The 22,017-nt window shown below is 35.1% G+C and overlaps 2 protein-coding genes and 3 long non-coding RNA genes across 7 annotated transcripts; 4 read left to right on the top strand and 1 right to left on the bottom strand.

Moving 5' to 3' along the window:
• Nucleotides 1-1,559: 1,559 nt before the first annotated feature.
• Nucleotides 1,560-2,133, top strand: LOC130726577 (uncharacterized). Its single transcript, XR_009014906.1, has 2 exons — nucleotides 1,560-1,679; nucleotides 1,828-2,133. It is a non-coding gene; the product is annotated as an uncharacterized LOC130726577 (long non-coding RNA).
• Nucleotides 2,134-8,191: 6,058 nt separating this feature from the next.
• On the top strand, nucleotides 8,192-10,431 carry LOC130721902 (uncharacterized). Of its 3 annotated transcripts, none has more exons than XR_009013689.1 (4): nucleotides 8,192-8,416; nucleotides 8,526-8,661; nucleotides 9,186-9,248; nucleotides 9,978-10,431. It is a non-coding gene; the product is annotated as an uncharacterized LOC130721902 (long non-coding RNA). The 3 variants fall into 3 exon arrangements; XR_009013688.1 differs by having other exon boundaries at nucleotides 8,193-8,367; XR_009013687.1 differs by having other exon boundaries at nucleotides 8,196-8,661.
• Nucleotides 10,432-12,148: 1,717 nt separating this feature from the next.
• Nucleotides 12,149-14,238, bottom strand: LOC130724103 (uncharacterized). Its single transcript, XR_009014432.1, has 3 exons — nucleotides 14,110-14,238; nucleotides 13,506-13,699; nucleotides 12,149-13,318 (listed from the first exon to the last, which is right to left on the bottom strand). It is a non-coding gene; the product is annotated as an uncharacterized LOC130724103 (long non-coding RNA).
• A 220-nt stretch (nucleotides 14,239-14,458) lies between these two features.
• Nucleotides 14,459-15,806, top strand: LOC130726669 (uncharacterized). Its single transcript, XM_057577970.1, has one exon. It carries the CDS (start codon nucleotides 14,503-14,505, stop codon nucleotides 15,658-15,660), a length of 1,158 nt encoding a protein of 385 aa, XP_057433953.1. The 5' UTR covers nucleotides 14,459-14,502; the 3' UTR covers nucleotides 15,661-15,806.
• A 2,439-nt stretch (nucleotides 15,807-18,245) lies between these two features.
• On the top strand, nucleotides 18,246-19,352 carry LOC130725745 (uncharacterized). The gene has a single exon (XM_057576948.1). The coding sequence runs from the start codon at nucleotides 18,246-18,248 to the stop codon at nucleotides 19,350-19,352; it is 1,107 nt and encodes a 368-aa protein (XP_057432931.1).
• The last annotated feature ends 2,665 nt before the right edge of the window (nucleotides 19,353-22,017 follow it).

Genomic DNA, 22,017 nt, shown 5'->3' with positions numbered 1-22,017 from the left:
CAGATCTCAATTTTATCCTAGTCATCAATTACACGTGGCTTTTATAATTTTTTTTAATTAAAAAATTAAAAAATAATAATTTTTAATTCCAACTCAATCATTTAAATATTAATCAAACATTAATCTTTAATCTTCAGAAAATTAATCCAAAAATATCTCTCTCTGAATCTTTGATTTCCTCTCTCTTCTTCTACTCCAGACCTACTCTTCCTTCCCCAACCTCCACCGTGAACCATCACACTCAACCTTCACCTGAAACTTCCGGCCACCACACAACCATCTTCCTCCCCAAACTCGCAGCTAAACCCACTCCCTGTAACCACTCCGAAAGTCAGCCCTCAATCTTCTCTTTCAAACACCACCAGATCCATAAAGTTGATTGTTGCTTTTTCTTCCTTCTTCCTTCTTCCTCGATCTGGTCTTCATACGCCTCTTCCGCTTCGATCTCCGTCAGAGCCACCAGGTGCAAAGCCGGTGCAGGGAAAATTAGTGGTGTTGGTTCAGTCTTCACCGCCGCTGCATAACCCTTCACCGATCTGGTGGCCGTCAACGAAAGGTTGCGTCTTTTCAAGATTTTGGTGGTGATTCGAAGGTGCGGAAGCAGATTCGAAGCTTTGTTGAGCTTAAACGAGAATGGTTGTTGAAGTTGGAGTTATGGGTTTTGCCATCTTCTCAGTCTCTGCGATTTGGTGTTTGATTACTGGGTTATTAACAGTGGGCGATTTGGTGTTTGATTACTGGGTTAGTGGATGGCTTATGAGAAAAAAAAAACCATCTTTATTTTTTAGGATTTAATTTTCACCCACCTTGTTCTAAAAAAATCATACGGGTCTGAAGAAGATAAGTTCTGGGTTGTTGGGAGGAGTGATATTTGTGAAGATAAGTCCAGATCTATGAAGAGAGGGAGGAGTTGTGCATTTTTTTTCTAATTTGAGAGGGTTTGGAATTAAAAAATTAAGTTTTAAAAATTTTCAATTAAAAAATAATTCTAAATGCCACGTGGAAAAGCTGACTAGGCTAAAATTGAAGCCACTTCAGCATTAGACACACTTTGGCCTTAATTGAATTAAAAAAAATTTCTTAAGGACCCAATTTGATGCAAAAATTTTACAGGCCCTGAATTTGATTCCCTTTACACTTACAGGGGCCTTCTGATGTATTAAGCCTAATAACAAAACCATATTTAGACTCATTTATAAAAATAAAAAAAATTCCTTTTGTAACCAATTTTTTTTATAAAACAAATACTATCATAATTATTTTTTAAAATTATTAATTTAGAAAAAAATAAATTATAAATAGTATGTGCTCAACTTAAGTTTTTTTCTTAATAATAAAATGATGTCGTTATTTGGAAAAAATATGAACTTTCATTGTTTATATCATATCGTATAATTATCTTGTCCACATCAAACACAAGATAAGATAAGATCTTATCATAATCTTATCCTATCATCCCCTTATCCAACTCTCTGTCATATCGTACTCTTATCATATTCAGACCACTAAATAGGGTCTTCTTTTCATTATAAATATAGCCATGTATAACTCAGTTCTGCATTCTTGCAAAACACATTGATTCTCAAAAAAATACTTCATTCTCAGGCGCACAATGGCAGTTAAAGTTTCATATTTGTTTCTTTGCTTCACAGTTTTATTTCTCATCACATCTGAACATGGTATTTCTCTATGTTTCGTGTACCAATAAATAATCATCTAGGCTAAAAAATTAAGTAGTATATGTACATTAATTAGCTTGGTTTCATGCTATGTAAAATCGTGTGCAATGAATATCAAGGTTTTGATAATGTGAATCGCTTTTTGCAGGTTTTAAGGCCCAGGTCAGTGCATACGAAGTGGTCTGCAAAAGTAATAAGGATTGTTTCGATCATTTGATATGCCCCGGTAATTGTCTTGCGAAATGCTTTCAAGGAGTATGTGAATGCCATTGTGGTCATCCGCCAAAAGAACATGTTTGATAACAAAAATATTAAGCAGAATAAAGTTATGATGAGGCTCATTTTATGGTTCAAAACAATAATTCAATGTCTCTAAAACTATTTATTGTAATAAGAGGTTGAAATGTTGAGATAATTAGGTATATCAAATATATCATCCTCAAATACTTCCATGTCTTAAGATTTTGTTTTGCATTTTTGCTTTAATTTATAGCTTTACTTACTAAAAGGATAAATATACTCTTCATTAACGATAGTAATAAAAACATTATCATTAAGTAAGATTTGTTAAAAGCTTCTTCTAGAATGAAGCAATAAACTAAAAGTCTAGCCCAACTTTAAAAAAGCCCAACAACCAACAAAAAAGTAATATTTATTTAGAAAAAGTTTTTATATAATTTTAATTCAGAAATTTACTTAATGTTTAGTATTATCTTATTTTTAAAGAGTCATAATAGTTGCTAAAAAGTATCAAGTTCACAGTAATTTTCTATTTATTACATAGCCATAGCCAAATTGTTTTGTATGAATCATTTTAATTTTTTTTAGAACATATCATGTATATATTATTGAAATTTAATAAAAAAAAAAAGGTGGGGACAACCCCCACAAGGTAATTAGGCTCTAATAGACTATTGAGATAGTACAAACTACAAAGGCCTTCGAGGCTTGGATTATTAAACACACTCTTTGCAAAGAGGATTATATTTTGGGTTAAAACCTATAACTGTCCCTGAACTTTGAGCGAGTTCTGAAAACCGTCCCTCACCGAAAAATTATTTGAAAACGATCATTAGACTATTAAAAATAATTTGAACCCATCCCTCTGGCCACCATAGGTCCGGCCAACGTGCTTACGTGGCTATCCACGTCAATTAATGATCTTACGTGTAAAAAAAAATATTATTTAAAATTTAAAAAAATCATAATTATTTTATTTAACCAATTATCCTAAATTAACCCTAAATCCCCAAATTAACCCTAAACCCCCTTTGAACCCATAAATCTTGCAAGGTTATAGTAGAAAGAAGGAAGAAGAAAATGGGTAAATGTCGAAGACGCAATGGTGCCTTGCAAGCTTAACAGCGGTTCTGTTAAGAATACACCAAAGTTTGATTTGAACGATGCTCCCATATGTTTGAAGAATGAGATTTACGTTTGGTAGCATTGATTGTTGATGAAGGAGAAAAAGATGTTGAAGAAGAATATCTAATTTTCAGATAATTTTCCGGCGAGAGACGGTTTTCAAAACTCACTCAAAGTTCAGAGACGGTTATAGATTTTAACCCAACCACATATAATATTATTTGAATATTTATATTTTCATAATTTTTAATTTATTAATGTAAAAATATTAATTTTAATAATACGTTTATTTTATTGATTATCAAGTATAGTTGTACTATAAATCTAAAATTACTTAGTTACACATATAAATTGAATCAAAAAATGAACAAATACAAATGGGTAAGGTATTGGTCTTACTCGCATAAAAATAAACATTTTTTTCTAATCACATGTTAGTATTAATTCTTTAACTTATATTATGATGTTAAAATTTTAAAATGATTATTAACTAACAATATAAACATTGACTTATTAATATGAAATATGACTAATTTTCTCTTATTTGAGAGGATTGTCCTCATGCTTTGATTCCAATTAATAATATTATTTTGTTTTAAAAAAACAACTTAAAACTATTTTACTTTCAGGCTAATTTACAATTTAAATACTAAATAATTTGAAAATAAATAATATTAATAATTTTTTTTGAACTTTTAATAATCCTAATATTTATAATTTGTAAAAAAGTTATTTAAGTTATCACTTATTATAGTTCAAAAAGTTAAAATTAATTTATTATTCTTGGTTTTGACATGTCACACCAAATGGCTTTTCCAGGTAAAAATAATATAAAAGATGATATTAAAACTTATTTCAAGACATTAAACACTTACTACTTAACATTTTTTTAGTAATTTAAATATTTCAAATTAACTTAATAATTTTTCATATTATTAAATAAATAAAAATTATTCTTCACTTGGTTTTTTATCCCAAATGAGTTTTTCCTAGTAAGGTTTTAATGAGGTACACACTATAGTTTTCAAGAGCCTGGGTGGGGTTTTCTTGGTGGTACCTTTCTGTGTGGGTTTGTTCATGTTCCTTTCTATCAATAATATATATTCTCTTTGCTGTCAAAAAAAATAATAATAAATAAAAAATTTAATTGTTAAAATTATTTTATGCTAATAATTAAACTTGAGTAATATTAATTATTTATACAAAATGAACTATAATAATATTTATTGAAATGTCTTGACATAATTTTTTTATATATTTATAGTGAAAATATTTTAATTTTAATTATTTAACTATAATAATTTTTATATAATGTTGAACAATATTTTAAGTAAGCTCGTGCATCGCACGGGTATGATATCTATTTTATTGTAATAAGAGGTTGAAATGTTGAGATAATTAAGTATATCAAATATATCTTCCTCAAATACTTTCATGTCTTGAGATTTGAGATTTTGTTTTGCTTTTTTTGCTTTAATTTATAGCTTTACTTACTAAAAGGATAAATATACGCTTCTTCATTAAGTAAGATTTGTTATAAAAACATTATCATTAAGTAAGATTTGTTAAAAGCATCTTCTAGAATGAAGCAATAAAATAAAATCTAGCCCAACTTAAAAAAAGCTCAACAAACAACAACAAATAATATTTATTTAGGAAATTTTTTTATATAATTTTAATTCAGAAATTTACTTAATGTTTAGTATTATCTTATTTTTAAAGAGTCGTAATAGTTACTAAAAAGTACTATCAAGTTCACAGTAATTTTTTATTTATTACATAGCCATATCCAAATTGTTTTGTATGAATCATTTTAATTTTTTTAGACCAGATCATGTATATATTATGGAAATTTAATAAAAATAGGTGGGGACAACCCCCACAAAGGTAATTAGGCTCTAATAGACTATTGAGATAGTACAAAGGCCTTGGATTATTAAACGCAATCTTTGGAAGAGGATTATATTTTAGGTTAAGACTTAATTGCACATTTACTCTCTCATCTTTCACCGTTGTGTGAAGTCTTTCCCCCATGTTTAAAATGAGCAGATTCCCTCTCCCATGTTTCAATTGCTAATTAGGATTTTTTTTTTTAATTTTAAATTATAAAAAAAAAATTCACGTCGGGCTCTCATTAATTGACGTGGAGAGCCACGTAAGCGCTGGTCGGACCTGGGACTGTCAGAGGGACAGGTCCGAATTGTTTTCAATAGTATGAGGATGATTTTCAGATAATTTTCCGGCGAGGGACGATTTTCAAAACTCGCTGAAAGTTCAAGGACGGTTATAGATTTTAACCCAAAAATTAAAAACACTCCATAGTCCATACTATTATATTAGCTTATAAAAAAACTCCACATCCAGTAGATCAACTAATGGGAGATTATTTTAACTTAAAAGATATGCATCGGGATTAAGTCTTTATGAATGCATCTGCGTGGGAGAGTTCTCCCACCCATCGTACTTGCCTCGAACAATATTGTTTATGTAAAGTAGGGATGACAATGGGTAGGATCGGACACGAGTTTTACAATTACCAAACTCAAACCCAAATCTTAGAACCCAAACTCAAATCCAAACACAAACCCTTATGAGCGATAAAATGAAATCCATGCCCAAACCCATTGAGTTTCGAATTTACCTGAAACTCAAACTCAAACTCATTCCTTTCGCGAAATAGTAACTCGATCCATAATTTACTTTCATTAAAAAAAGTGAAATTCATAGAGAAAAAAAAAACAAATACTATTATTCCTCATCCTCATCCATTACTTTCTCAAACATACAAAAGTACAATTATTCATCAAACACTAAGAACAACGTTTATAAATATATACATGTATGAGAATTATTTTGTAATTTTATGTTTGGCTTAATACATCAGAAGGCCCCTGAAATTGTAAAGGGAATCAGTTTCAGGGCCTGTAAAATTTTCGCATCAAATTGGGTCCCTAAGAAATTTTTTTTAATTCAATTAAGACCAAAGTGTGTCTGATGCTGAAGTGGCTTCAATTTTAGCCTAGTCAGCTTTTCCACGTGGCATTTGAAATTATTTTTTAATTGAAAATTTTTAAAACTTAATTTTTTAATTCCAACTCATATATTAAAGCCTAAATTAAAAATAAATTCCTAATACAAAACCTAAACTTTTAGGGATTAAAAAATAGGGGAATAAGAACAAGAGAGAGGACCAATAACTAATTCACTGCATTCAGATTAATCACGAACCCAGTATTGAAATGGATATATATACCAGTAATCATAAAAGATGGGGAAAAAATAGAACTTGCGAGGTTATTGCACATGGGAAAGTACATGGTTGGTGAGTAACTATCAGAGCAGTGAAATCGCTACTTGCTAGTTCATTTTCTTTGAAAAATGGGGAAAAATCTTCACTGGGCTCTATGCTTGTTTGTTCACTTTGTACTCAGGGGAAGAAAACCCCTCCGTCTTCCTCCGCCGGAACACCTCCACCACCTCTTCCTCCTCCTCTTCACCAACCACAGCCGGCGAAACCCGATGCCCCACCGTCAGAACCCAAACCCTCCGCCACTCCAGACGCTAACGTAATCCTGGTCCCCAGCCACTCCAGATGGTTCTCATGGATTCAATTCACCAATGTGAGGTTCGTCACCTCCCTGAGTTCTTCGATTCTGCTGTCATGAAACAGAAGCTTCTTCTTCAATTTGAAGAAATCGTGGCTGCTGGGGAGATGAAGAAGCAATACAGGGCTTGAATGAGGTTTCTTCTTCCCTCCCACCACCGCCATCTTCTCCTTGATCTCTTTCCCTCTCACTGATCACAACCTCCATCCCTCTCTCTGTATTTTGATCGCGTTGTAGATCTGGTTAATGAGAGCGAAAATTAATGCCACGAAGGGGAAGGGTTGCAGATCTGGGTTGTTGAGTAGACAGGGGAATCAGACAGTGCGAGGTTGGCCACATGGGGATGAAGGTGGGGAGAAGATGGTTCTATCTTCATCCACTCTAGGGTTGAAATTGGGGATGAAGAATGAAGATGAATAGTCAGGGCTTAATTGGGGATTCTCAGATTAGATTAGGGATTAGTATTTGATTAGATCAAGTTATTTTAAGTTATTAGGTTAGATTAAGTTTTTTATTTTTTTTAAGTTATGAGAAGATGATTTGGGGTTAATTTGAGAGGGTTTGGAATTAAAAAATTAAGTTTTAAAAATTTTCAATTAAAAAATAATTCCAAATGCCACGTGGGAAAGCTGACTAGGCTAAAATTGAAGCTACTTCAGCATCAGACACACTTTGGCCTTAATTGAATTAAAAAAAATTTCTTAGGGATCCAATTTGATGCAAAAATTTTACAGGCCCTGAAACTGATTCCCTTTACAATTTCAGGGGCCTTCTGATGTATTAAGCCTTTATGTTTTGGGTATCTTTGGGTTCGGGTTTGGGCGGGTATGAGCACAGATTTAACTAATATCATACCCAAACCCATAAACTGCTACAGTACGGGTAAAACCCAAACCCAAATTCAGTCAACTTGGGTTTTGTCCGTCAAAATGGATCGGGTTCGGGCGGGTACTCATGAATTTGGGTAAAAATTGCCATCCCTAATGTAGAGAATAGAGATGCTTTTCTCGATTTTTTTTTGGGTACATGAACATGATTGATTGACTCAAGGTGAGTTAAAAAACGATATTAACTAATTAAGATTTAATAAAAAAATAAGGTGCCACCTAATATGCACCACTTTTTAGTGGTGCAACCTTGCACCACTATACCAATTGTCAATTTTACCCTTGTTAAAAAAAATTATTTTATAAAAAGAAAAAAATATTGGTATTACCGGGTGGATTTTGATGGGATTAATTTTTTGAACAGGGGTAAAATGGACAATTAACATAGTGGTGCAAAGTTACACCACTAAAAAGTGGTGCATATTAGGTAGACCCAAAAATAAAGGTGAATTCTGTGGTGTCTGTGGGAAAATGTGGGTGTGGTGCCTCCATGAGGTCTGTCAAATAGGAAAGTGACATGTGGCCACTATTATATCTAATTTTTAAATTTCCATCTATTTTTAGCCTTTTCCAATAATATGAAAATATTCAGAAATTAAAAAAAGGAAGGGCCTTTTAGCAATTGTTTGAAATTTGGCAGTGGTAAACATCAGATTTTACCATCATTGAAGATTGAAACAGACTCATCTTCAACCTCTCACTCTTCCACTCATCTTCAGGCCAGATTGCTGAACTTCCGGAGGACGACAGAGGCGGAGGAACCCAAATAACATTCTTCGTCCTCCGCCGCCGTCTCCTCCTCCACGCTACGGCGTTGTTTACCCTTTGTCGGTGCGTTTTGCATGCTAACTCTAGGGCTCTCGAATATCTACAGGCCCTTGTATTCCTCTGCTCTCAAAACAGGGCGCGTTTCATCGCTCTTACCGTTTTTTATTCTCTCTGTTTTCGATTCTCTCTCTTTTCATTTTGTTCGATTTCATCTGTTTCAGACAAAGAAGCAGGTTGCACGATGAGCAATGTTTTATGTTCTTTGTTGTAAATGCAGCAATCAAAGATGGTGAAAATCTCGCTTGGTGGTTCCGATGCTGCATTTGCTATGAGCCCTTGAGTGTTCCTGTCTTTCAGGTCAGTTTCCCTTCATGCCCATTTGTTTTTGTTTGAAATTTTGGTTTTGGTTTGGTTGTTTTGTTTATAAATTTTGCATTTTTTTAATGACTGTGTGTCAATTTTGAGTTTTTGAGAATTGATTCTGGTTGGTGTGATGGAAGTATTGTTGTTATAAGCTTGAGAAATTCAGTTAGGGTTATCTCAGCTTGATGGGTCTGAGTTGAAGTGTTGTTTGTAATTTTCATGTGGTTGTGAGTTTGAACAAAAAAAGGTTTTTAAGCTGTTGATCCTGAAATAAGCCTTTGGGTAGTGATTTAGGTTAGTAATTCTAGTGATCGTGGATATGTAGGTGAAGAATACCTGTATTGAAATGAATGGTGAAGTGAGGACCATGTGAAACATAAGGATTGATGAACTGAGGTTGTGCATTGGTGTGATTTTCTATGAGTCCCTTGGACGTAGATCTTCCTGGTGTTTCGAACTCCCCTATGAAGGAAAATGGTGTCTTTTATTTGATGTTTGTGTGTTGATTGGTTCTGCAGGTAAGAAGTTAGCTGAAAGCATTGCCAGGGAGAAGCTTGCAGCTTGTGTGAATAGAGTACCGGGTAGCAATTTTCTACTCCACTTCGCTTTTTGTTGTGGCCTGTAACAAGTTGTAAGAGGATTAGCCCTTTGTTTATATGTGGTTTAAAACTGATAATGTTTCAGTGGAGTTTGTGAGGAACTTCCAGAAATTGATTATTGAATGAAATCTATGCATGTCCTTGTTCAGTGATAAGGCACAAATATGATACTGCTGAATTCATAAAACATGATAAATACATAATTGCAATTCCAAAAATTCAAACTAACAAAACACCTCTTAGCTTTACTTTTATCTTAGTTGTTAATGGTGTATCACTGAGAGCTTAAAATCCACTGTGAAGCCCTCTTAGTTGTTTGGATTCCAATCACCTTCCAATTTTTACCAAACCTTGTTTTGTCTCAAAGTTTGAAGCTTTGGCTTTTCTATTGTTTCTTTCCTTTCTTTGTTTGCTTGTGGTGGGTGGATGAGATTTTACATCTTACAGATTACTTCATTTATTTTTCTTAGTAGGTATGCGCACATTCATGGCTTAGCTCAATCTTTTTTTTTTCTGGTTTGTGTGTTTCTGTTGAATTCTTTTCTATCTTCTAAAAACACATTACTAACTTATATTGTCTACTTTATCAAATTTGCTTAGAATAAATTTACCTATATGACATTAGAAATCAGGTCTTATCCTCTTGGAGTGGCAGGGACCAAAATTCTCTACTTAATCCATTGGCTTATTGGAATGTGATTTCTTTATCAGGTTTTTAATTGCAGTTTGGTGGGCTTTAACTTCTGCTGCATAAGTATACCTGCTGCTGTTTTCTATCCTTCGACTGTGGCAATTAGTCAGATGCATTGTTCCTGCATAATCTGCATTTTGTTGTGCAGATTCTCGTTACTTGGTGGGGGTACTGAAGAATAAATTTGGTTGAGGTGGCTGTTTGTTGGGTAGTTGGGTTATATGATATATCCCATTATGTGGTATGGAAGGTGATGTTTAGACTGGAAAGTCCTTGTTCTTTATTCATCAATTTCAATTGATTATATTGCATCAGTTTTGTAGAAAATCATTTTGTGCAATATTGGCGGTTTTAAACCCCCACCTGTATTTGTTACAGACGCCAAAAATGAAAATATGATTTAAATATAAACTTGTGGAGTTTGGTCATGTAGAAGTCCCGGTGAGGAATGCAAGATGATGTTAAAAATTTCAATTGATTATGTTGCAGAGTTATTCGCATATCAGTTTTTGTGTAGAAAATCATTTTGTGCACTAGTGGCGGTTTTAAACCCCCACCTGCATGCGTTACAGCCGCAAAAAATTGCAAATATGATTTAAATAGAAACTTGTGGAGTTTGGTGATGGGGAAGTCCCGATGAAGAACAACCGTGCAAGATGGTGTTAAAATTGAATGGTAACGCTTGACATTAAAAAAGTTAGCCACAAAGGATCGAACTAGGGACCTTAACACATACATTTCTAACAACCACTAAGCTAGCAACAATTTTAATAATTAATTGTCAAAAAATAGAATTAATTGGGTTCATGACTAACTAGGACTCATGTTGGGCTTCCACTATTCCTTATGAAGCCCAATAAAATAGTTCTTCGAATTTCTCATCACCAGGACTCATGTTGGGCCACTACTTCCTCTTGAGGCCCAATAATCTCCAATAAGGTTTTTCTTCGACTTTCTCATCATCGAGGCTCATGTTGGGCCACCACTCTTCCTTATGAGGCCCAATAAGGTCTTCCATCGACTTTCCCATCACCGGACTCATGTTGGGTCACTTTTTCTTATGAGGCCCAATATGGTCTTCTTTCGACTTCCCCACCACCGAGACGCATGTTGGGCAACCACTCTTCCTTATGAGGCCCAATAAGGTCTTTCTTTAACTTTCCCATCACCGGACTCATGTTGGGTCACTCTTCCTTATGAGGCCCAATATGGTTTGCCTTCGACTTCCCCACCACCGGGACGCATGTTGGGCAACCACTCTTCCTTATGAGGCTTAATGTGGTCTTCATTCGACTTTCCCATCACCAGGCCTCATGTTGGGCCACCACTCTTCCTTATAAGGCCCAATAAGGTATTTCTTCGACTTTCCCATTATCGGGACTCATGTTGCGCCATTCTTCCTTATGAGGCTCAATATGATCTTCCTTCGACTTCCCTATCATCAGAGCTCATGTTGGGCCAACATTCCTCCTTATGAGGCCCAATAAGGCCTTTCTTCGAATTTCTTATCACCGGACTCATGTTGGGCCACTCGTCCTTATGAGGCCCAATATGGTATTTCTTCGACTTCCCTGTCACCAATACTAACTTTTACCCTGGACATGAAAAGGAAGGGATGACCCAATAAGAGCCTTAAACATGACCAGGACTGACATTTACCCTTAACGAGTCTGATAATGAAGGATGGTCCAATACGAGTCTCTAACATAAGAATTTTTACCAATTTAAAATTATTTTCTTATAGCTTTACTTAAACATATTTTTTTGGTAAAAAATGTTTGAACACTTATTTTTCTAAAATAATCGCAAAATATTTTTCATATTCATGTTTGAACTAAAAAAACACTAGTTTTTTGAATTTTATAAATTATTTCATCCTACAGTGTAAATAAAAATAAAGCATTATCATTTTTAACAGTGTATAAATATTATTTATCTACAATTTGAGAATATAATGCATATAATTTTTTTTTGAAATTTGTGTATAATATATATATATATATACACTAATAGAAACAACTAAATTATGTCTATAAAAAAAGAAACAACTAAATTATTTCTTTTCCTTTGTATAAACACAATTTTATTTGAAATTAATTTTTTATTGGCGGCTTGGGGTTAATTTTTTGGCAGTTTGTAACCGCCACTAATAGAGCACATGCAGATTTACAATTTTGATGGTTGGTGCTGGCTTCATATCAGAAATACAAAATTAACATTGACACCCACAAACAGTAGAGGATCTACATATCAGAAATATAATTTGGAAGTAGAATAAAACATACATTAAACAACAAAAAGTTAACACACAAATAACAATATCCAATTTCAAATTGCCAGAGTCCTTTCATACAGCCAATCCCCTCCTTTTCTCCCTTCCCACTCCATCTACCTTCCCTTTTCCCCACCAAAGACCAAAGCCATACATATACCATACATTAGAAGATAAACAGTTGATAAACACTATTTGGAGAGATTGCACAAAATTCTGAGATGAGAAGATTAAATAGGGAGTAAAGACCAACTGTTAGTCAATGGTTTTCACAGAGAAGATTGGGAGGTTTGTCAAGAAGTCATTTGAGTAAATGATAATATTTGGTTAAAATATACTTTTTGGTGTAAACCATTAGGAATTTAGGATAAAAAGTGAAACAGACATAAATAGACGTGTGTGTGTGTGTGTATTGAAGTCTACTAAGAACTATTGCATAATTTACAAACCTTAGAGAAAGCCTACCCCTGTCCAATTGGCATCTGATTTCCCATTATGACCAGTAGCTTTCTTATTAGATTCATCCTCATAAAAATTATCAAATCCATCACATTTGGCATTATTATCCCAGCCAGCCCAACCATCATCATGATTATGAGGAGCCAATCCTTTAGCTGGTTCTTCCTTCCGAGAGTCTTTGTGGTCCCAATCATCCCAAGAGCTTGAGTTGATAGTACCAAATTGCTTACCAGATGATAGTGGAGTCGATCTTTCAAGCGGTTCTTCCTTCCTACTACCTTTGAGGTCCCAATCATCCCAAGAGCTTGAGCTAACTCCCGCCTTTATTCTCACTATTGAAATCCTGATAGTAACCATTTCTATCATTCTCATTTTGTTGCCAGTTATTAGTCTTCCAATTTGGGTTATCTTTGGTGAACTCTTCAACTTTCTGTGAAGCTATAGCCATGACCCCTTTCATTATACTCCATGTCCTCTGTCCAATCTCTGATGTCTTTTGAGTGACAACAGTGACAGTTTCATTGACCTTTTGATCATAACCACCTTCCTTGACCTTAGAAGCACCTTATCTTGCCTGCGAACCAAATTGTTGCGCTCTCATTCAAATACCCTACTTCGCCTTATGAACCACTGCAACAGCAAAAACATATATAAAATAGCAAATATATAACATCTCCAGCAATATGTTAACAACATCTAAACCAACCCCCACTTTGAGAAAAGCCCTAGAAGTAACAGAGCATTCCATCATCTTTCAAGTTATACCATCCATACACACCGTAGGATTACAAGATCAGGAAAGTGAGAATCCTTTTACCTTGCACCTGCAGACTAAAACAACACCTCAGCCATAGAGTCTAAACACAAGTGCACCAAACTAATAACCATCCCATCTTCTTCTTTGATCCCACCTCAGCACAATGATGATTGAAATGCATTTTATAGTCTTGGGGCAGAGCAGTTTGGAGGCCAATCCAGATATAATACTTCATCCAGATATTCCACATGAACCTGCAAGAGAAAAGTAAATGATCTAAACTTTCCTCTCCCTCTCTCAGGCATATCACCAAACAGCTGGTGTGACTACCCAAAAGAGATGAAATAAGCCCAAATTACTAACACCAATACCAGGACACCAATCTGCTACTAATACATTGACTATCCATTAGATTGAAAGCTGTGCAATACAGAAGGTTAAAAACTAGATCAAAAATCGAAACTTTATGAACATAAACCCAGTAATTTCTGAACCCGGTTCCGGAAATTCGTTCAAAAATCAAGATTTTATGAAGATCATGAAGCAATAACGAAAGGCAAGGAAAAAAGAGAAGAAATCAATCGATGTTTGCGAAGAATACCAAACAATCAAACCCAAAAACGATGAATAACGAATATTAGCAAGGAAAACATGAGAAACAGACCTTGATCGGTGAGAGCAGAGGCAAATCGCAAACGCACGCTCATCTTTCCTCTCTGTCGTCTCTGCAACTTCGCCTACTCCTCTCTCCCTCTCTTGTCTGGAATGTTCTCCTCTGCCACTTCGTCTTCTCCTCCTTCCCATGAGAAGAACAATAGTCAGATCATTTGAATATGAGGGAGGTTAAAAAGTTAGTTTTACCATGGTAACTGTTTTAGTTAGGGACTAGTTAGCAAATATATAAACTTTTTTTTTCTAAAACAATATTATTTAAAAATCATTTCAGGATAATTGGAGAAAACACCTCATTTAATACATGTTATGTTATGTTGCTACTGGTCCAACTAGGCGGAGGCACCATACCTACATCTGGCACCCTTTGTTCATCTTCTTCCCCATGTTTGGTGTTTTCCATCGCAGAGCAATGCTCTGCTCCAACCTCAACATCACCATCACCATCACCAGAACTCCCTCATTTCTTCAACACTTTTCCTCCTCCAAACAACACTCTTTCACCACCAACTACCTCATCAACAACCTCACCTTCTCCCCTGAAACCGCTTCCAAACTCTCCACCCGAGTTCGTCTCAAAAACTCAGACCAACCCAACTCAGTCCTCGCCTTGTTCAGAACACACGGCTTCTCAAACACCCAGTTATCTAAAATCATCCAAACCTTTCCAAAGCTTCTTTCCTTCAATCCCAACAAGACCGTTCTTCCCAAGTTCAACTTCCTTCTCTCAAAGGGTGCTTCAACTTCTGACCTTGTGCAGATTGTGACCAAGAATCCCAGTGTCTTGAAGCAGGGCTTAGCAAATACCATCACCCCATGTTATGATTTCCTCAAAAGATTCTTGGTTTCTGATGAGTCCACTATATACTCTATAAAATACTGTCCTTGCTTGATTTATTCTAAGCTCCCATCCATTAATGTTCAACTTCTGCTTCAGAATGGTGTCCCTGAATCAAGGATTGCTTTCTTACTCCGTAGTTATTTCTATTCAGCTTGTAAGCAACCTGATGTCTTTAAAAAGGTAGTGGAAGAAGTAAAGGGTTTGGGATTCAACCCGAAATCGACACATTTCATTGTAGCAGTGACTACTAAGTTGATGGGAAGTTCCTTGTGGGAAAGGAAGGTTGATTTGTATAAGAAATGGGGTTGGTCTGAAGAAGTTATTGGTTCAGCATTTTTGAGAAATCCATGCTGTATGTGGACATCTATGGATAAAATTGAGGCTGTGATGGAGTTTTGGGTCAACGGCATCGGTTGGGACTCTTTGATGCTTGCTAAGTACCCGGTGCTTTTTACGTCGAGCTTGGAGAAAAAAATTATTCCCAGGGCTTTTGTGTTGCAATTTCTTCAATCCAGAGGTTTGATTAAGGATGTTAAATCGGCCCCGTTTAAACTTACTGATGATATGTTCTTGCAGAAATTTGTGAATTGTTTTGAGGAGGAAGCTTCTCATCTGTTGAAGCTGTATGAAGAGAAAATGTATCAACCAAGACATGAAAATGCATCTTTGTCCTATTTTGGGTTTGAAGACCTGAATAAATAGTCAATTGAAATTGGTGATTTGTATGGTCATTTAGCTGACTGAGTTCTATTAATTGATCCTGTAGAATTAGCTCAAAGGGAAGTGCTTGTTGCATTTGAAAACTGGAACTATATTGGTACTTTATCACCTTTGTGTTATTTTGTCAAGAGGTTCCTGACATACAAGTAGTAGCATGGTTTCTCTGCATCATTAGGTCAAGTTATATGGTAAAATTTAAGTTCTCAATTCATATTGTATCTGTTGTTTTCAGTTATTAACTTAACATTGCTGTATTGTTTGAGGTTCAAGTCTTTGGTAATCTAATTTGAACTTAACAAATTATGTTACTTGATCACATAAGATTGCTTAATTTGTTTGTATATATAATTGTGGGGGAAAAAGCACTTGTTTCATTTTAGAATTGAACCAATTGCTGGCTGCGACACAATCATTAGTAGTTTGTTCTCTGCATTTTGATAATCAAGTTGCATTCATCTGTTAAATTTGTAGGCTTGTCATATTATAATTATACAAGGAAGGTAAATCACTGATTGGGTCATTGCTAGTTATTCTAACATTTTGATGCATGGGTAGGCTATATCTATATACTACATATGACAATTATGTATATATATAAGAAAAGGATAGTATTGTAGAAAATTAGCAGCACAATTGCAGAATAGAACAGATTAATGGGAAAGAAGCTAGGGCATGCAGTTCTTACAACTCAGCTCAGACCACATTTTCTAGTTGTGTTGTTTCACTCACCTATCTGCTTAAGTTTAACTTTATGTTTGATGTTTTAGCTACAAGGTTTTCTCTTTGTTCTCTTGGTGAAATTGGGACAGCTTATTTATTAATCTCGAAGGATATCTTTCTTGGCACTTGGTTATTGGTTGGAAATATCATTGTACAATTTCTGGTTAGATTTCACAATTCAGACTCACTTCTTTGCATACCATCATACATGTACATTGTTCTCAAGTCAAATAATATGGTTTTGTAGTTGTTGAACTTGATAGTAAGTTCAAGAGCAACTCATGCTGTCAACTAATGTGATTTAGTATTTGATAGTCAAATTCAAAGTCAAGAATAATGACTTTAAATCTATGGAATGAAGCAAAAAGAAAAAGACCGTAATTGCCATGGCTTATGGTCTTGTATTTGAGAAATCTTGAATTTATGATAGATTTGATGATTTTCTTTGGTGTTCAGGTTGTCGAATTCTACTTGCAGAAAGAACTCTATGAGCCCAACCTTGCAAATATTGCAAGACTTCTTTCAATTTATGACTTTTGTAAATAGGCACTTCCAAACTTTATTTTGTATCAATTGATTCTTAAATTGCTACATTTATTCAAATAGACCTTAATGTTTACATTTTTTTTTGTTGCTAATTTTCGGGGCAAGAGCCCAAAGAAACTACATAATTCTGAGGACAGAAGTCCCCATTACATCATTTCTAAGTTTAGACATCTTCATTGAATTACTACTTTCTTTTGTGTTGGTTTAGTGGTAGGAGGACCGATGAGGACATAGGGGTGATAAAGTGGGCTAGCTCGTCCTAACCCACTTTCGATCGAACTTAAGCGCGGCGGGTTCACCCACCCACCAACAAGAGTATGTAGAAAGGAAAATGAGGTTTTGCCCTCCTTTGCTTGTGAAATAGGGAAGACAGATGACACCAGATGAGATTCAATGTGTGTACTTCTTAAGGTGTTGAAGGAGTAATACTCTTTGTTTATGAAATTTCTAGAGGCTTAAGTAGAGCAGTGTACATAATGGACGTTTGAGTTCAATGAGTTGTAAAAATAGTTGATAATTTCATTCATGTACAAAATCAGATTTCATCCTAAAAATGTGATCAGTGTGCCTGATAATTTTTAGTGTCCGTTTGATATGTTATATAATATAAAGCGTGATAGTATAATGTATGATAGTATCGAGTTTGTTACTTATATAATAAGATGTGATATAGTTTAACACTATTCAACATTTTGTCATAAACTATGTAACTTATCATTTGTTTAAATTAATACAATCATGTGTTAAGCGGATGGTGAATGGTGGTAAAGGTAGCGGTAAAGGTGGTCGTGGCGGTAGAAGGACACAATTGTTGCGATAGTGGTGATTATGGCAGTGGTGGCGGTGGCGGTGGTGATGGTTCGTGGTGGTAGCCGCGACAGCTAGTGGTGGAGTTGGTTGTGGTGGTAGTAGTGTTGTAGTGCAATGGTTGGTGGCAATGACAATAGAGGTTTTGGCGAAGGGTGGTGCCGTGGTGGTAATGATGGTGGTGGAAGTGGTGGTGGCAATTGCGACAGCTGCCATGGTGGTAGCGGATATAGTGGTGGCCATGACAGTGAATTAAATACTTTTAAGTACCTTATAATCTTATCTAATGGCACAGATGACCGAACACAAAGACACAACCGTGGTATCTGGCAACAATCATGGTATGAATCGAATTCCAATCCCATCATTTTTTCTAGTAATTACCGAACACATGTTAACTAGAATCAGTGTCTGCATATGATTGAGAATGCACCATCACTGCAAAACCCTAAAACCCTAAAACCCTTTCTTCATCTTCATCTTCATCTTCCACCATGTTTGGTGTTCTCAATCGCAGAGCATTGCTCTGCCCAAACCTCAACATCACCATCATCAAAACCCCCTCATTTCTTCACCACTTTTCCTCTTCCAAACAACACTCTTTCACCACCAACTACCTCATCAACAACTTCAACTTCTCCCCTGAAACCGCTTCCACCATCTCCACCCGAGTTCGTCTCACCGACTCACAAAACCCTGACTCAATCCTCGCCTTGTTCAAATCCCACGGTTTCACAAACTCTCAGTTATCTCGCATCATCCAAAGCTACCCTAAGCTTCTTTCCTCCGACCCCAACAAAACCGTTCTTCCCAAATTCAATTTCTTCCTCTCAAAGGGTGCTTCAAATTCTGATCTTGTCAAAATCGTCACTAGAAACCCCTTTGTTTTGCACCTGGGTTTGGAGACTACCATCACCACTTGTTATGATTTCCTCAAAAGATTCTTGGTTTCTGATGAGTCCACTATTCGCTCTCTCAAGTATTGCACTTGCTTGATTTATTCTAAGCACACATCGGTTAATGTTCAAGTGTTGCTTGAGAATGGCGTCCCTGAATCGAAGATCGCGTTCTTACTTCGTAGTTGTGCTTATTCAGCCTGTGAGCAGCCTGATAACTTTAAGAAGGCAGTGGAAGAAATCAAGGAAATGGGATTTAAACCCAACAGTACGGTTTTCATGGTAGCGCTGTCTGCGAAGATGCTGAATGCAATGTGGGAAAGGAAGATTGCTTTGTATAAGAAATGGGGTTGGTCTGAAGAAGTGGTTGTTTCGGCATTCGCGAGATATCCGTGGTGCATGCTGGCATCTGAGGAGAAAATTGATACCATGATGGAGTTTTTGGTCAACCGCATGGGTTGGGACTCTTTGGTGCTTTCCAAAACCCCAATACTCCTTCTGCTGAGTTTGGAGAAAAGAGTTGTTCCCAGGTCTTTTGTCTTGCAATTTCTTCAATCCAGAGGTTTGGTTAAGGATGTTAAATCGGCCACGCCGTTTAGAATTTCTGAGAAGAAATTCTTGCAGAAATTTGTGAATTGCTTTGAGGAGGAGGAAGCTGCTCAGCTCTTGAAGCTGTATGAAGAGAAAAAATGTCGTCCAAGATAATAATGATGCAGATGCGTCCGTGTCCTATTTTGGGTTTGAAGTTCTGAATAAACAGTCAATTTCATGCTTTGCGGATCGGCAGACTTGGTGCTTTATCACCTCTGTGCTATTTTGTCAAGAGGCTTCCTGACATACATGTAGTAGCTCCATTTCTCTGCATCATTAGGTCAAGTTATACTGTAAAATGTAAGGTCTCATAATCCACAAATTTTCTGTTCTTCAGTTATTATATTACTTTACAAATTATGATTATGAGAAAAAAAACTTGTTTCATTTTATTATTGAACAAATAGCTGGTTTTAGTATTGAACCAATTGCTGGCTTCGGCACAATCATTAGTAGTTTGTTCTCTGCATTTTGATATACAAGTTTTATTCATCTACTAAATTTGCAGATTATACAAAACAATTAAATTTCTGGTTGGGATATTGTCATTACTGGTTATTGTTAACGTTTGTATGCACTGGTTATATCTATATACTACATATACATTCAACATGTTATATATAAAAAGATGTATTGTACACAAGTGGAGAATAAAACAGGAAATAAACTAGGGCATGCAGTTCTTTTTGGTCTCTCAATGAAATTGTGACAACTTGTTTGTTAGTCTTGAAGGATTTCTTTCCTGAGCACTTGGTTAATGGTTGGAGAAGTCATTGATATGATTTCTGGTTAGATTGCATAATTGAGAGGCTTATCTCTTTGAATACCATCATGCATGTAAATTGTTCTCCTATCAAATAGTATGGTTTTGTAATTTTTTTTATAGTTAAGTTAAGAGGAACCCCAACTAATATGATTTTGTAGTTGATACTTGATAGTCAAGATTAAGAGGAGTTTGGGGAATAGTCAAAGTTTAAGGAGACATTAATCACCATTTCCTTGTATAGAGATAAAGCAAAAAGAAAAAGAATTGCTCAGAGGTTCTCCTAGAATTGATCTTGTCTTTAGAATAAATTGTTGAAAGGATTTCCAAACATTCACTATATCTATGCCTCCTACATTCATGGTAACCTGAAACGTCTGAAATTATGGTTAAAAACCTAATTAATCCATCAATTGTTCTGTCATTCACAGTAGAGCCTGGTGATCAATAATCACTCCCTTAGTCCTAGTTTGAACTTTGAACTTACATGTAAAAAAGGTTTTTCTTTACTTTTTTTTTTTTGGACAAATGTTTTTCTTTACTTGATCCCTAGAAATTTGTCCTAGTTGTATTTAGTCTCAGATTAATGTTACTATATAATATGTAATGTATTTTCAAGCAATTGAACTATGCATTTGTGGGATTTTGAAATGTGTTGCAGTAGTGAAATTGAAGGTGATAACTTGAAGGATCAATGTTCCGATAAACAAAGATCAAGACTTAATAAGTTGAAAATCCAACACTTCAAGGAGTGTTTGATGTTGGCAAAAGTGAAAAAGGACAAAAGCTAAGAAAAACTTGCATAGAGAAATGAAGAAATAAACGACAATTTGATTGAAAGAAAGCTGTAAAATGGAAGTAGATTTTGTTTACATGCGACTCTTAGTGGTCGTGTATTGTAACACTAGATGTAGACGTTTTTTGAGTGTTTATTAGTAAGATTTCCATCCATTGTTCAAATTACAAAATTCAATTTACAGAATTTACAATGTAACTACTACGCATATCATATGGATAAAAATTAAAAGCAAAGAAAAAAATTGTATGATCTACGTCAAACGGGGCATGATGCTTCGAGCATGATGCTTCGAATTCCTCAAGAGTATCTTGATCTTGCTTGTCATATCATCGAGATCCATAACTATTGTGGACGAGGGCTAGTTACTCCCATCATGTGTAACAACTACATCATGAGTCAGTGCTTCTGAACCGAATCGTGAGAGCGTGTCTTTGACCAAGCATGCTTGGATCTTGAATGTTACTTCGAGCAACTCAAGGCATTGTTATCTTAGTCCAAATTGAATCGTTCGGGCTTTGATTTTAATACCTACTCTGTATTTGTGCAAGATAACATTGAACCTTAACTTATGATTTCCGTAAGTGAGGCTTCGAACCAATTGAAAGCCTGAGTCACTTTCTTCTTTCTATCTCTTTTTCGAATTACCCTTATATAAGCAATCTCGAGTGTGACCTCCAATCTCTCACCTTGTTACATGGCTTTTGAAACAACTTTGCCAAGCTCTTCCTCTTGCCATAGCAACAATCTTCTCTTTATCCAACTAGATTCAAAATTTGAGTATTAACACCATGTTATACAAATTATTTAATTAGCAATAAGTTTTAATTAACACACTATGAAGGTAATTAAACTTATTAAAGTGTTGCTATATACTGCACGAGGAGCACACACACGATCTGCACAACTTGAAATCAAGGATGAGTGAGAATATCATAGAGAAGAGAAGAAAACTAGTTAAATTGAAATAGCCTAATTCTAGCCTTTATCTCATAGATTAGTGAGTGTCATATGGTATCTTTCATACTAAATTATAAAATCAACTCATTTTGCATAGATATTTATTTGTACAATTTTTTTTTAAGTTGGACTAGTACCATTATCTTATAAAATTTTAAGGGATACAAAAATTGATTCCATATACTCTTATTTTTTTCTAAATTTAAATTTTGCCAATATGTTTTCTGAATTTTTTTGGGAAACATTAATATAATCAAATT

Source organism: Lotus japonicus, chromosome 6 (genome assembly GCF_012489685.1).
Source record: "Lotus japonicus ecotype B-129 chromosome 6, LjGifu_v1.2".
Taxonomy (NCBI): Eukaryota; Viridiplantae; Streptophyta; class Magnoliopsida; order Fabales; family Fabaceae; genus Lotus; species Lotus japonicus.
This window is presented reverse-complemented; position numbering and strand designations above follow the sequence as displayed.